We start from the raw sequence: 16,656 nt of genomic DNA on the forward strand, positions 1-16,656 counted from the left end.
AACATTTCTTTAAATGGAGTAAATAAAGCCAAACTGTGTTATTACTGCTTTGATATAACTTGTGACTTTGATGTGATTAATTATGGTCTGAGAGCAGATTTCTGCCACTTTTTCCCAGAACCACAAAGTTGACCACAGTGTGTTGGCTGTAAGTGGCAATCCACCCGTTGTTCACGCTACAAAACAAAGACTGAACAAAGCAAGAGGCTGTTAGGACGTGCTTTAAGGGATGGTTCACTGAAAAATGAAAATTCACTCATTACTCACCACTATGCCAATGGAGTGAATGGAGTCTCGGGTAAACAGCGTTGAAGCTTAATCCAATACAAGTGAAGTAAACGGTGACCACTTGTTCAAACAACAGGAAAAAACAGAAAAATGCCTCCATACTGCTCCTGTGGTGTCATTCAAGTGTCTGCAAGTCCTGAGATTCAAATTTGACTCGAAACAGTGTCATTTACACCATGAGATTAGCATACATGTCCTCCGATATCCTGTTCTGGAGCCATGTTGACGTTTGCATGCACATACCGTCCTCAAGCACCCTTCGTGTGCCTTGTGCAACATTTAAAAATTTAAAATTAGATTTAAAACAAGGTGTAAATGAAGCCGTTTCGAGTTGAATTGAAATGTCAGGGCTTCTGGACACTTGGAGGACACCACAGGAGCAGTATGGAGGCGTTTCTCTTGTTTTTTTGCATCTGGAGAAGGATTCACAGGATACTTCAATTGGATTGGATTTGGCTGCGGCAGTGTTTATCCCTGAAACTCCAGAAGTACTTTGTGGACTCAAACACTGCACCCACCCTGCATCGGCTCAGTGGTGAGTAGATAATGAGGGAATTTTCATTTTTCCGTTTGATTTATTCAATCATATCAACACTGCATTTCAGTGAAGCATCTCTCACCGCTCAGGTCGTGGAGGCTGTGGTGTGGAGCGAGGAGGAGGAGCAGGAGGGAGCAGGAGGAGGAGCAGGAGGAGGAGTAGGAGGAGCAGGAGGAGGAGTAGGAGGAGCAGGAGGAGGAGTAGGAGGAGGAGGAGGAGGTATCGCGGGACGGAGGGCGGGATTCTCGCGGGTCTGGCAGTCAGCGCCGCGGTGCTCCTGGCTTTTGGCTCTTGTGGCCGCGGGACCTGTCTGTCCGGCCCAGCATGTCGCTCTTCTCTCTGCGGGGACTTCTACCCAAACACCGGAGACAGAGGAGTCCCCATCGATCTGACTGACGGACACGGTGGAGAGCTGAGGACACGAAGCGGAGGACCATGACTGTCAGGGCTCGGTCCCTGCTGCTGCTGCTGCTGCTGCTGCTGCACTCGATGCGCGAAGTTCGAGCTCAAGTGGAAAGTGAGTTGTTCAAGCTAAATATTTCATACACGTTCCCTTTTCTTTTTAACACCTGGTGAGTAACTGTGTAAAGAAATAAAGGGTAGTGGCTTCTTTTACATTCCTAGATAATATGACGTGTCCTCAGCCTTATTGTTGTGTAGCTGTAGCTAGCTAAATATTACATTCTACTTTGAGCTAGCTAGCTGACTGTGTTGAATATCCATGTATCTGTAACTATACATGTAAGTATGTATAAATACATATGTATGTATGCGTATCTTTATGTATTTCAAAATCCTATAGTCCAGATAACTGAGATCCAGATAAATACATGTAAACAAAGTCCAGATAACTGAGATCCAGATAAATACATGTAAACAAGTCCAGATATCTGAGATCCAGATAAATACATGTAAACAAAGAACAGATAACTGAGAACCAGATAAATACATGTAAACAAAGTCCAGATATCTGAGATCCAGATAAATACATGTAAACAAAGTCCAGATAAATACATGTAAACAAAGTCCAGATAAATACATGTAAACAAAGTCCAGATAACTGAGAACCAGATAAATACATGAAAACAAGATCCAGATAAATACATGTAAACAAAGTCCAGATATCTGAGAACCAGCCAGCTGAGGTGATAAACACTCCACCATCTCTGCTGCAGTTAAACATGTGTCCAGATGTGAGACATTCTTAACCTAGATCTATGCTGTTGATTTAGATTATTGTCATTTCCTCACAAGTATTCAGTGTTTTCACTCCAAATGTTTTTTTTTTGCCAGAGTGGAGAAGCGTTACACTCTGAAACTGAGACTAAAGAAATTATTTCAGTGTTAGAGGCTCTTAAAGCCACCAGAACCTTTCAAGAGGAAACTATTCCATGTGTTTTTACTTAAGAGCAAAATTTGTTGTCATGGTTATGTCAGGAGTTCCCATCTTACCATCACTGACTGCTTGATATCTTTTCAGTATTCTACCAGTGTTTATCTATTATTACCTCAACATTGACACAGCTATACACAGCTATTCTCGGCTCATTCAGGTGTAAGATACATTAAGGCAGCAGATTGTTCCTGAGCTGGAGTCTGGCCAGCAAACAGAAAAGTGTATGGATCAGGCAGCACGTGTAACCAGCAACTAATCTCCTGCATTAGTGCTTTAGCTCTAATACTTGAGATTCTCGCACTTCCCACAAGAGAAAAACACACATATCAAATACAATAAGTACATGCATATGATCGTGCAGTATAGTATTTTTTGTTTATTTTTCTCTGTCTGTTACACGTTTTGGTGGCAAGTGTGATAAAAGGGTTGTAGGTATTTCAAAAAGGTCATCGGTCATGTTGTGCAAGTTATGTGCTGTACACACTGCTACTAAAGACAGCAACCACGTAAATAAATCAAAGTGATCAGCAAAAGATAAACAGCAGTGAAAGGTCAGTCTTGAGTGACAGTGTCGACTTAAGATGAAGAATAGGTGTCTTGAGGGGCCAATATCTTGAGGGGAAAATATCCTGTGCTTATATGTCAAGCTTTCCAGATAAACTGTAGTTTACTTGGCAGCCATGGTGTTACACAACAGATCAAATGTTACTGCTTATGCACACATTCCACTCAGATTGACTGTCAGTGGTCATGCAAGAGTTAATACATCTGTAGTTAATTAATTATTTCTGTTTTAGTTGAAATAGAAAGGAACACAAGAGAAAAAAAGTAGGCAGATGGTCAGTGGAAGATGTTTCTTTAACGTTATTGGCCAGAGCAAAGATCATTAGATAACAGATAATAGTTGCAGTTTAAAAGAATATGACTGACTGATCATTTCACTGAAAGTTGCAATTGTTCTTCAAATTTAAATAAAATGTCAGGGAGAATAAAACTAACTGGAAGCATCTTTCGTGAAAAGTTGACTTGTAGCTTAATGGTCAGTCAGTGGCTTCACAGACCAGAAATAATTATCATATTACTGAATAATAACCATGGTAACATTCCCCAGTATTACAGAACAGAACGTCAGGAGATATTTTTACGGGAAAAAAATTATCACCTCACATTTGTCTTGGTTATTTACCCACATGCTCTGCAGTGAGTAGCTGTGTTCAGTTAGCTAAGTTCCTTTTTATAATTTATCACTTACTCAAAGCGGTGAACCGCAAGACCTTTTCTTTTTTGTTCTTTAACTTAACAGCCATCGTGATTGTAGCTGCCTGCAATGACTTTATATTTCCTCTTCTGCTTTTTCCAACAAAACAGACAACAGTGTGTTGAAGATGTAAATCAGAAAACTATGACTAGTGTGTTGAACCACTGTTGTACCTGTTTCCTGTCTGACTAATAAAGTGAGTTGTGATGGTGTGAAGTTGGCTTAGCTCTATGGCGTATTGGATAAACTCAGTAGAGACCGCAGTCACAGAATAAGACTAATGCAATACAACTGAGTTATTGTATGAGGACTGAGAGTCATAGTATGAGGGCAGTGAGTAGCTGTGCCATAAGTCCAGAATCATCTGAAGTTATTTTCTATGTTTTTATCGAGACAGCAAACTACTGAGCATCTGATTAACTGACTAATCTGAAACATTTTCCAGCTCTGACCTATTTTACAATAACATTTTGTTGCATTGGTTTAGTTTATTGTCATGACTAGAGAAAATAGTTGATTTATTATGTCTGGTATCAAATGCATAACAAAATGATTCTGTCTAATGAACAAACATCACACAGAGTCGAGCGGAGGGTACATGATGATGGTGTAGATGAGTGGTTGAAACGCCACTTGTTGCAATCAGGCTACTGCAGAGGAATAAATAAGAACTTCTTCCCTCTCTGCCACAGACCGTGTGATTTTCCTGCCAGGAACGTTCCAGAACGTGAGCCTCTCACAGAATGAGACGGTGCAGGCCGTTGTATCCCGCATCCCCCCCGAGGTTGCGTTCATCACTCTGCAGTTTCACACGCAGCATCGCAACGTCACCCTCTCCTACAACAGGGTGAGAAAGTATTGACTTGCCTCTTTAGTGCCACAGCATTAAACTGATAATTGTCTCACCTTACTCTTTCTCAAAGCTGTTCCTTTAAGCTCACTATAAAATCTAAATTTGAATACTGTAGCTGTATTAAAACAAAGACATAACAAGGTTTTTCTATGTATGTTTTATACAGTCTGGCACATTTCCTACTCCCTTCATGAATGTATATGAAATAATCCATGACAAATTTCACATGGTTATATATTTGCACAAAACACCGGAGTAACTTTGCCACAAATGGAATTAGGTACTTTGGCGCATTGGACCCGTTTCTCCTCAGATTAGGTAAATATTTGTTGGTCTGGCAGGGCTGATGTATTGCTACAGTGAACTGAAAGGTTACAGATAAAGTTCTGCTAAACTGCGATGAGACTGATGATATCAACAGCCGAGCTAGCTCCGTTCCCTTCCCGCCCACATCAAAGTGCATACATGCTTGGCATAGACTGCGACGAGTTCAGCATTTGGTTATTCTTATCTTCTGAACATGTGGGATAGACGCAGTAAAGTCAGCTTGGGCATGGTGAAAAGTCACGTTTAATTTTTCAGTTAAATCAAAAAGAAACAAACTAATTGAAAGTACATTTCATTGTGTGAACATGGTCTTACTGCTGTTTAATGAATGAGGCTTTGTGAGTAAGGTCGTCTGACCCACTGAGAGCAGTGGCAGTCAGCTGATCTACAGTCTACTGGTCATGAGCGGCAGACTGCTGCGACCCTGAGGGGGAAAACCTCTGGCCTCTGTCTTGGCGCGAGCGAACGATTGGGCACGTCGCCTAATTCAGTTTATTTTTCCCTTGTGATGGAAAAAGCAGCAAAGAAAACAAACGAATTCATGTGATTGAAGAAAATGTCCCTCACAGGAAAAGGAAAAACACCCTTTCGATGCCTGAATCTCTGTTTCAGAGCAGGAGCAGATCACTATCACCAAAACACATCCAGATGTAATACGGAAATTCACAATACAAAGGAAGTGTTTTTGTTTCACATTCTCAGAGCACTGCAGTTTCATTTACATGCCTATATTTCTTTGACTAAGTTCCTTTTTATAATTTATCACTTACTCAAAGCGGTGAACCGCTAGACCTTTTCTTTTTTGTTCTTTAACTTAACAGCCATCGTGATTGTAGCTGCCTGCAATGACTATATATTTCCTCTTCTGCTTTTTCCAACCAAACAGACAACAGTGTGTTGATGATGTAAATCAGAAAACTAAGACTAGTGTGTTGAATCACTGTTGTACCTGTTTCCTGTCTGACTAATTAGTGAGTTGTGATTAGTGAGCTCTGTGGCGTATTGGATAAACTCAGTAGAGACCGCAGTCACAGAATAAGACTAATGCAATACAACTGAGTTATTGTATGAGGACTGAGAGTCAGTATGAGGGCACAGCACTTCGATGCTGCCAGCCTCGATGCACAACAGCGACTAGACTCTAAAGTCCTGTACAAATATGGCAGCTGCTGCTTGGTGTTTACTTCAATTTAAGATGTTACAGAACATGTTTTATTTCGTATATAAGATACACATCATAATCTCACATTGAGATATACGGTGCATGTGGTAACGTGCATGCGTCGGACAACATTTGCACACAACTTATGTGATTAGGGAAGTATCTGCAGTATTAACATGGAAAACAAAACACACAATAAAGTATTGATGTCAAAACAGACGCTCTATTGTAGCAAGTGAGCAAGCAGACAAGATTAAAAAAAAAAAGATCTGCCTCTGTAATGTCAACCCACTTGGTCCTCATTAGGCTCTGTTGGCCAAGTGGTGATACAAGATCTGTCAAACACTATTTTGTGACGGTATTTTCCTCTGGTAACAGACATCCTATTCCTGTTAGCCAACTAGTTCATGTGGATGGGGAGTTTAGCAATTCAGGATGTGGTGGACTCGTCTGTCACAAACATGTACGACCACAGGTTTGGTTAAACACTAAGCATGAGTGAAGTTTGATCTTGACGGGATGGAGGCTCGAGCTTGATGTAATATTTTCATCTTTTTTTTTTTTTATACAAAGAAACCTTTATTTTGGAATTATCCATTGTCACATCTAATGAAAAAAAAAGTGTTGGTTCTGGGCGCTGCAGTAGAGATACACAAGCTCAACCAATCACAAGTCAGTCTCAGCTGTCAGTCGTGACGTTTCACCCCATTTTTATTGCATCAAATAACAAGGGAGCGGGAGGTAGGAGTTGAAAATTGTTCATTTACTGTAATTGCATGAGTAAATAATAGAATTTGTTATAAGAAGATTGAAGATTCATAATGAAAAGTAGTTTCTACTGAAAGACTCGGATCACATAACAGCATTTTGATGACCTTTCGCCTCCCTTTCATTGGCTTTTTCTTTCATTTAAGCCGTTCAGAAATATCTTCAGAGGGTCGACTGCAATGTATCATAATCCTCAGCATGTGACGTGGTCTGTGGGCCAGGAACACAGTAATCCACAGAACAAAGAGTGCGCTGTGGTGTTTAGGAAAATAAAGTTTTTAAGTCACATCTGTGTAATCTGAAGAGATTCTTTACTTCTTCCTCAAGCACTGGATCAGGTGAAAACGTGAACTGTTTTGTCAAAGACCTACAGTAATACTAGCATTCCCATCAGCCTCTGCTGTTCTTTAAACATGATAAACATTAAACCTGCTGAACATCAGCACATGAGCTTTTCATTATGAGCATGTTGCCATCAGCTCAAAGCACAGCTGTGCAGTATTTCTGTCTTTTTTTTCTTTACAGCTTTTAAGTTATTTCAGTCATTGTACTCTACACACATGGTTTTGTATATTATTTATGCATCTGCTAACAAACTGCATGTGCGTGTGCGTGCTTCAGTTGCCAGGCCTGGGTCTCTCTGTGACCGCTGTGGATTCTGGGCTCCTGTCAACTCTCCAGCCAGGCGTGACGTCCCTCTCACTGTTCCTGTCCACTCCTGACAGTGACACTGTGGCGGGCACTGGGGTCATCCTCCCCTTCTCCAGTGCTGGTATGTTTTAAACAAGCTTCTGGATGTTAATGTGAGGCCATTTTTGGAGACATCAGTGTGTCTCCATTCTAATTTTTTTTTTCTCTCTAATTGCGTAACAAGGAAGTTGCATCCAGTTCATGAAAACTGTTTCTGCAACACAGACACTGAAATATCTCCTAACAGATTATTTTCACCTAAAGGAAACTCATGCAGCCAGTGACACCAATAATGAGACCTTATTCAGATTGTTTTTATTTTAATAATGATGTTTACATGAATTGTTAATAGAATATTCCATTCTATTCCTGTTTACATGTTACAGAGCACTAAGCGTCTTAACTTTGACTAACGTCTAGTTTGTAAGATTTAGGTGAAAGGGATCTATCATTAGAAATAATCCCAGTGATGTTTTCACTTGTGTGTTTCATCTAAATTGTACGAATTGTTGTTTTCTTGACCCTAGAACGGGCTCTTTACTTTTAGATACTTTTTATTTACATCGGGAGCCGTTCGTCTCCGTGGAGGCCGCCATGTTTTTTTACTGCAGTCCAAACTAAACACCTTTTGAGTTATTATGACAACTGAAGGCTACTCTCATGTTTGGAAGGGTGAGGTGAGGTGAGTCTAGATGTCTCTAGATTCTACACACTGGACCTTTAAGTGCCAGTATGAGCTTGTTCAGGTTCAAGTAATCAGAAAATTCTGTTTACATGGCAGTGTCTTATTCCCACTGTTTGTCTTAATCAGGTTAGTCTTGGAATGTTGGTAAACGTGTCTAGTGAGTGAGCGAAACTGTTCTGTGTCAGCAGCTGTGTGCTTCCAACCCTGTATGGAAGAGAAGATTGGTGTCATTGTTATCATCAATGTCCTCTCCTTTGAAAACTAGCAGTACACTAATTACAATTGCAGCACTTTGAAGTTAACAAGCGTCTTGCATGTCACCATTTAACCCGTGGGACTTTCAAACGTGAAATACAGCCAGACAAGTGACATTTTAGCAGCTCTGGCTAAAGCTAAACTACTAGAAATTGCAGTACAGTCCAACAGCTTGTTTGGAGCTTTGAAGAAGATACCAGTTTTATCTCTGTGAAACTAATATATTTTAAAGATGTGATATCAGATATATTACAAATGCCTGACCTGCATTTTCCAGTATCAGAGGCATTTCCGATGCTGGTATCTGTATTGGACATCTCTAACAGCACTCAAGTGTTTTGTTTTTGTCTCGTCCTTACGTGCCTCATGAAGTCTTTAATGATAAACATGTCCGCTCTACCTGCTTCAGACCCAGTCCCTGGAGCTTGCAACATCGAGTTCAACCTGGACATCGACCCAAATGTCTACATTCACTACAACCTGTACGAGACCACAATCCGCTTTGCACCAGCAAACTTAGGATATGAGAGGTAACGCTCAACTTCCTTTGCAGCCTGTAGGCAACAAGCACTCTGCACACACTCATCACATCTGAGAGGACCTGCTGTCAAACCGTCGCGCTGTTCATCCGAGGCGAGCGCTCTGTCACACACGCCTAGATGCCTCTGCATTCTCCACTGTGGTCAAATACGTTACATTTGTTTTCTCTAGAACATCTACCTCCTCGGCCCAAATAATCAGAGGACTACTACACTTGTCAAGTCATTTCCTGTTTGTCATTTCCTGCCAGTGTGAAGCTGTACAGACTCATCTAGTTTTATTTCTCAGCTCTTCACCACAGAGGTTATGCAGCTGACCAGCTGTCAAAACAGTGAGACACCTATTTTTTTTTTGAAATTCCAAACAGCATGCTTACAATGTGGCAAATTTAGTTTTCAGCTCATTACCAGAAGCTGTTTGGACAAATACTAGTGTCTTTGTTAAGCGTCTTCGATCACTTTGCACTCTTAGTGTGAAAGTCTACTTGTTCGACATGGCTCACTGCGTTAATGTTTTAGTATCAGGTGATGATTTTAAAAACTGAAACTCCACATACACACGTCAAACACGGCGTCATATTCATTAAACACGTGTCAAACATGGAGTAGCAGTGTTGATTCCTGCAGTTTCAGTGTCAAAACATCCACCGACCAAATCACTGCAGCTAATTTGACTCTCTGAACTGACAAACACAACGTTTTACACTCATTACTTGGAGTTGGTCACACTTACACAATCATTGCCCCCCCCCCCCCCCCCCCCCCCCCCAATACAACTGTCCCAACGGAGAATCCTCCGACTAGTATATCTGGTCTTCAAGTTATGTATCATCGAAAAACACATGAGAGGAGACACAGTGAGTCTGACTAATCCATAAAATGACACGTCAGGCTTGAAGAGGTGAAACGCTTCAATGGACGTCACATCAGAGTTGTATAGAAATGGCAAAACCATGAAAACTCTCAACTTTGCTATTAAAAAATATAATTACTTATAGATTTGACACACATAAATGTTTTGCTTTGTGTGGCTCATGCTCACAGACACAGCCTGGTATGAAATGTCTTTTTTGTACTTAAAAAAAAAAAAGCAATATACAAAAGTCAGGAGGCACCTCACCGCTATATGTACCTTTACCTTGTCCTGCGCTCTGATTGGCTGTAGGTATTTAGCCCGCTAGTAATCTAATCGAGGTCTGTGATGTGACGCGAGCCCCGCAACTCCTGACCAAGATACTGTAGCAGCACGACAGAGTTAGTGTGATTGAAAGGTGTGAAAGAAAGCAAGTTTCAGCTCGATACATACAGTAGGGGTGTGTGTGTCTGTGTGTCTGTGTGCGTGCGTGTGTGAGTGTGTGTGTGAGGTGTTTTAGTGCACTGTTACTGTCAAGTGCAGGATTCACACGTGTGGCAATAAAAACACCACAAGAATGAGATCACATAAAAACCAAATGATGTTAAGTTTTGGTTTTGGTGTCCTCCCACTGACCAACTCTCTCTCTCCTCTCCTCCTCTGGTTCTCATGCTCTCTTTGTCTCTCTCTCCCTCTCCCTCTCTCTCTCTTCCATTAGATGACATTCAAACCCACTTATCACATTAAGTTTAACAGAGACTCTTGTTTACCGAAGCTGGGCAGTCTCTGGCCTGCGGTGAACTCCGCTCAGGGGAAGAGTTTAAAAACTCTCCCTGTTCACCGAGTTTCGTGCACACGGGCGAGACAGTGCAGCCTCTCACTCTCTGTTACTCACACGAGAAAAGAGCCTCACATTAGAATTGATTTGATTTGTCCTGACTGTGTCCGCTCTCTGTCAGAGGTGACACTCCTCCACTCTGCGACGAATCGACAGAACCCACCACGCGCTGGCGGCTGCAGTATGACATCTACCAGTACTTCCTGCCTGAGAATGACTTATTAGAGAGCAGCCTGTTCCGCGGCATCCAGGAAATGGCTGACACCCAGGGCATGATGGCGCACGGCAAACGGGTAAGCACCGTTAAACACCTTTAATGACAAAGACAAACCGCAAGAACTGACAGCTTCGCCGCGCCCGTCTCCCTGCAGGTCATGACGTTGTTATCTACAGATATGAGCATGGCAGTGTTCAACTCCATCCCCGGCCAGGGCGTCATCTACTCTGTCATCGTCAGAGACCCTCTGCTGAACACCTCAGCCTCCTACATCCCCGTCCACACCTACGCCTGCAGCTTCGCTTCCACCCTGGACAGTTGTGAAACTCTGGGTAAGTTCCTGTGTGATTCACATAGAATTAAATGTGCGGTCTCATAATTACATCACTTCATCATGTATGCTTCAAATTCTTTCAGCAATAAAAACAAATTTGTAAAAACCCTGTAATTAAGTGAATTTATCACTAAAAGAATAGAAAATATTTAAGAATACAAATCTTGCGATATTGCAAACTGTATGTTTTATCATGTATTGTGTACATATATATTCTGTACTTTAAATCATTTGTTCATTAGTCGTATAGAATGTAAAGAACTGCTGTAGTTCAGGCGAAAAGAAAAAGATGTATAATCTCTTGATATTAAAACATCTCTTCACTCGTCTTTAATAAACAAAGCCTCTCATTAATGGCAGGAAGCCTGTTCCAGATGTAAGCTGACAGTCGGTCTGAATATAGTTATTCATTCATATCTTTATTTTCAGGAAAAATATCCACGAAAGTGTTTTTCACCATCACTGGCTTGGTGGGCCTGTTTGTCTGCTTCTTTGGGCATCGGTTCTTCAAATGTGGTGAGTGAATACGATGATCGTTATGTGATTATTATTATGCTGATATCATAATGTTCATGTCTTTCATATTCCCGTGAACAGCATTAATATTCCAGGGTTCATCTGTGTGCGTTTAGTTCTGTGTGTGCAGGATATTTTGTAGAATTTAACTTTAAATACACATTGACAGCTAAACCAGAGTGAAATCAAATCTTTTTGTGATTTGAAGTACATCTTGTTTGTGGTGCTCAGACATGAATTCAGGAAAATGACGACCGTTCAGTTGATCTCAGAGAGCAGCTCTGGTTCTATTATGTGAACAGAATCTGGCAGCAGGAGAAACTATACACAACACTTTTGAAATCAGTGTCATTACACTGTGTGAAGGTGATTCTCAAACATGTAGTTTGTGATTTTATATACTTGCTAATTATTGAAAGTCCACACACTTGATAAGTTTCTTCCAGTTCATTTTAAAGAATGGGAAACAGTTCGGTTTCTCCTAAATCTAATTTTGTTAAGTCACAGTTCACTTCAGGACCAGCAGACGTGGTGCAGATGCAGTTTAATAAACAACTTCAACTTAGTTCCATACGTGTTTTCTTTGTTCATTTGTGAATGGATGATATCCTCAGAAACTCAGCTTATCAGGCTGGAGCAGTAGGTCGCCTCTCATGTGATCTCTCCCGCATGAGATGATGAAATGTATTTGTTCCAAACCCATGACTGTTATGTTGCCAGCAGCTGTGATAAAAGCGAGTGAGGGGACATGATGCAGCGTGTCTCAGTACTTTATCCAGGACCATGTGGTCTCCACTTCCAGCAGCAGAATATTTCACTCCTGTCATAACGTTTTCTTTCCTCTGCCTGTTCCTCTGCTTCCTCTTTTCTCCTCTTCCTCTTTGTCAAACAGAGTTGTTTTGTATGGGGTTCAGCTTCGCGGCATTTTTCTTCTTCGTGTTGATCACCAGGACGACAGACCTGACCTATGACCGTGAGTCTTTCAACTTCTGTCTCTTGATTAAAGTCATAATGTGACTTTGGTGCCCCCTGCAGTATTATCAAAGCACACAGTTGCTGCAGCACTGCTACGGTCCATCCCAAATAAAAACCCTCTTCTTGATCATTGTCTGTTTTCCGTCCCCCCGCAGTCCGTCTGGTCTTGTCAGCGATGATTGGCGTGGTGGGCGGGGTCCTCCTGGTGATGAGCTGGTGGCGTTTCGGCTCTGTCATGGTCTGCATCGTCGTGGTCGGCCTGATGCTCGGCTTCCTCATCGCCTCAACTGTCCTCTTCACTCCTCTGGGTATGAAAAAAGTAGCGTGTGGGCCCCTCAAACAGATCCACAGCAGCCGCACTCACAGTAAAAGCTTGAATAATTGTACTTCCTGTGTGTTGTGATGTTTCTCCAGGTGACATCGACGTGTTTAGGAACTCGGACGTGGTTTTCTGGGTGACATTCTGCTGCATCCTGGTCATCGTTCCACTCTTCTTTGTGCGATGGCCCAGAGAGGTAACTGATTTAACATTTAAAACCGCTCACCACAGCGTTCGAAGGATTTCATGACTTCACTTCGGCGCCATCTAGTGGCTGTGTTTTACTGCAATCACCACCAAACCAAATCATTTATAAGATGCTGGGTGGGCGTCTGTAATCCTGACGTCTGGTTTGACGGCAATTTAGGTTTTGAGCTGAGCACTACAATCCTTTTTAACTTTTAAAGACACAGAGACCATTCTACACGCCGTCATCACATCTGGTTTATTGCAGCAGCCTTTGTTCATGACTTAATCTTTTCTTGACTCCCAGTCTGTTTTGGATTCCATTTTAAGCTTTTGACTTTTAAGGCAGCGTGTACTTTTGTTTGTTCCAGTGACCCGGCTGAAAATGGGATGGGGATTTGGCAGTTGACAAATTCCCTATTGCAAAGCACTGTGTAATAATCGTTATTATTATTAAAGATAGTAGTAGTAACATATATAATATAACTTCAAATAAGTTAAACATTATTAAAAACAGATTTACTGTACTTGTCTTATTCATGTTTTGATTTTTGAACACCTCTCAAGTCTGTATGATAAGAATAAGACAAAACGTGATTAGCTTAACTTAGCATCATTAGTGGAAACACTGAGAATCAGGGTTTCTTGACCAACACACATTCAAGGTGTGTTTTTTGCATAAATCTTGAAATATGAAATTTAGCAAAAAATATATCAAGCACAAGAAAAGGATTACGAATATGAATGATGAGATATTTAGAGTTTGACTGTCATTAGCCAGAGAAAGGGAAACATTTAGCCTGGTTCTGTCTGAAGGTAACAAACGTTTCTCTACTGTTGCCTCTACAGCTCACAAATGAACACACCACATTGCATTTGTCTGCTCAAGCAGGAAGTCAACATTTTATAATGACAAGGCTCCGGCATGTGGTCAAGAAATAGTCACAGCACGTAAAATGGTAAATGATCGTTTTCACATTCACCCTGATCACAAGACACGAGAGAGGAATGGGTTTTTTTTCGAGGAAATTTCAGCAAGAAAGCGAACCAGCATAGTTCTCAAAATGTTGAACTACTCCTTTAACAGTCTTCAGTGATTTGTGAAGTCATTGTGAAAAGTACTAAAACTAATCTTATTTAAACCTAACTAAACTTATTTTTTTGTATTTTCCTATAAATAGTTTTTGTGTTTCATCCGTGATGCTTAACAATCAAATCGTTTCAGGGCAACATCACCACATGTGGCGTCGTCGGTGCTTACGCTGTGATTCTGGCCGTCAACGCCTACATGTACACCAGCCTCTCCTTCATCACCCTCAACATCCTCAAACGCCTGCAGAACAACAACTTCAGCGCCGTGTTCACAGACGTGCCGTTCCAAACCATCGGTGAGTTCACGACTGAAACCAAACAAAGGATTTTAAACTCCGTAACACAAACAAACTCAGTACTGGACTCACATTCATTCGTTTTTTACTTGTGTGTCTTCCTCCCATCAACCAGACTACATCATGATCACAGTGTGGGTGGTGCTCGGCGTCAGCGGCATCGTCCTGCAGCTCTACCGCGAGAGCTCGCGGCCGTTCTTCCCGCCCAGCCCGTACCTCATGTGGCTGCAGGAGCGGGAGCGCCGCAGGACCAACGTCCTGGACCCGAGCCACCACTTCCCCCCGCTGCCCAACCGCCTGCTGGCCCGAGCACGGCAGCTCACCAGGCGCATGGAGCCGGCAGGAGAGCACACGCCTCTACTCCTGTGAACCTACGTTTGTCGCCTCTGGGTAAAACCAGGTTTCGCGTACAGTCAATAAAATCCCTGTGATGTATTGTTGACGAGCGGAGGCTCAGACCGCCACATGGACGCCAGAGAGGTCTGGTGTTGTTCCCCCGTGACTGGTGTCGGGATTTGACCCCACATCAGCTGACTAAAAACATTCTCAACATCAATGACACACAGAGGGATCAAATCACTGACGTTCTTCAGGTCCGGTCGAATTTTTTTAAACAAAATGTTTGTGCGACGACTGTGACAACCACTGCCAGTTTTATGAAGCACTTCAAAGATATTTTAGCCTGAACGAGAAGAATAAAAAGGCAAATGTTTTTATTAATAACACAAATGTCGCTGTGGATGTTTGGTGTCGTCTGTCGCTTCTAATCATGTTTGCACTGAAAGTCACAACTAACTACTAATGATTGAAGTCGTGAGGCATCGTATCTCCGGAGAGTCGCATTAATACCACCCCCGCTGTTTTTTGTTTTGGACCTGTCTTGTTTGCGTTTAAACTACTTCACACACTTTGATAAAAACACATCATGGACCTGAAGCTCAAGCTGAAATTGAAAGGATGAAGTTTATGTGATGTTTACATGTGTTGGACTGAACTGTGGACGTGCCATTTAATCTGTCAGCAGACACGAGGTCATGAAGGTGACAACTGACAAAGTAATCAAACACAGCAATACACAGAGTTTATATTTTATTTACACAATTAACAAACACTTTGTCAGGACTGATGTCCCTCCTGCGTCTGTGATGGGACCGTCCCCGTCGGTCCTCTGATACTCGGCACATGTGATTGTAATGTTGAATTTTACCTTGGTGGTAACAGCACTGACTGATTGTGTGTTGATCTGTGAATCTGTCACCTGTGTGCCATGACTTCTCTCAGGGTTTCACACTCAGCTTTTAGACACGACGCACTGAGACAGCGAATGAGACCTTCGACCCGATCGCTCAGGTCATTAGTATTTTATTCAGTGTCTGAGCTGCACTGTCTGGTCTCATGACTTTTTAGAAAAAATAAAACTGTGTTGAACAGTGAGGTCAAGTGTAATTTAACATGTTTTGATATTTAATAAATGCCTACAGGTATAAACGTGTCTGTTCTTTGCTCTGGTGTGATGATGTACATGTACATGTGTAGATAGATGAGACAGTTCTTTATGAATCCTCTACGGGGACATTTACTGTGTTACAGTATAGGGAATAGTGAAATACTCAGTAAAGGTAATAAATGAAAAATACTATATAAACAAAGATAGAAATGTTCACAAATACAAACTATTGCTTATATATGACATTGAAATTACGTGGTGGTCGTTCTGCTTTTGCTTAATTTGCACCAAAGCAGGTGAAACTGATGCTCAATCACTTGTGCTTCCTAATTGGACAGATGTCCATTGACATCCCTGAAGTTTTACTGGGACCATTAAGTGTTCCCTTCAGTTTTTGGAGCAGTGTATATTCTGTCAAACTGGACGAACACGTACATCTTTAACTTGATGAAACTAGAACTGGTTCTTATTGACACATCCAGCATCACAAGGATTTATCTGGAGGTGCATATCGGCCCACCAGATAATAATTAGCTCTGTTTCGTGTTGATCTGTAGGAAACGCCTCTGACTCCAGTTTGTGGCTAAACTGACAGAAACAAACTGTTTACGTAAAAGATGCTGCATCTCTGTCACAGCCTCTTTAAACAAACAAAGGCTCGACTGGACACATCTTTAGAAAGTGTCGTGATCAGTTGAACTTTTATTCTAAACAAATAGAATCAAGAAACAAAATGAGGTGGAGATCTCAGCCATAAAGAACAGAAGAGGAAATTACAGAGCCAGACAACACAGAGGAGAGAGAAACACAATCTGTCAAAGAAA

The 16,656-nt window shown here is 41.6% G+C and overlaps 1 protein-coding gene across 1 annotated transcript; it reads left to right on the forward strand.

The window, feature by feature from the left end:
- The first annotated feature begins 1,051 nt into the window (after positions 1-1,051).
- tm7sf3 (transmembrane 7 superfamily member 3) lies at positions 1,052-15,873 on the forward strand. The gene is made up of 12 exons (XM_069520231.1): positions 1,052-1,343; positions 4,173-4,327; positions 7,212-7,362; positions 8,630-8,750; positions 10,572-10,743; positions 10,822-10,999; positions 11,431-11,517; positions 12,410-12,490; positions 12,648-12,800; positions 12,907-13,007; positions 14,223-14,385; positions 14,501-15,873. The coding sequence occupies exons 1-12, from the start codon at positions 1,262-1,264 to the stop codon at positions 14,752-14,754; spliced, it is 1,698 nt and encodes a 565-aa protein (XP_069376332.1). The 5' UTR covers positions 1,052-1,261; the 3' UTR covers positions 14,755-15,873.
- The last annotated feature ends 783 nt before the right edge of the window (positions 15,874-16,656 follow it).

Source organism: Paralichthys olivaceus, chromosome 23 (genome assembly GCF_024713975.1).
Source record: "Paralichthys olivaceus isolate ysfri-2021 chromosome 23, ASM2471397v2, whole genome shotgun sequence".
NCBI lineage: Eukaryota > Metazoa > Chordata > Actinopteri > Pleuronectiformes > Paralichthyidae > Paralichthys > Paralichthys olivaceus.

Coding starts and splice junctions, on each gene's coding strand:
- tm7sf3 (XM_069520231.1), top strand. CDS start 1,262: ATGACTGTCAGGGCTCGGTCCCTGCTGCTGCTGCTGCTGCTGCTGCTG. Junction 11,000..11,430: donor GGACAGTTGTGAAACTCTGG/GTAAGTTCCTGT, acceptor CTTTATTTTCAG/GAAAAATATCCACGAAAGTG. Junction 12,801..12,906: donor TGTCCTCTTCACTCCTCTGG/GTATGAAAAAAG, acceptor ATGTTTCTCCAG/GTGACATCGACGTGTTTAGG.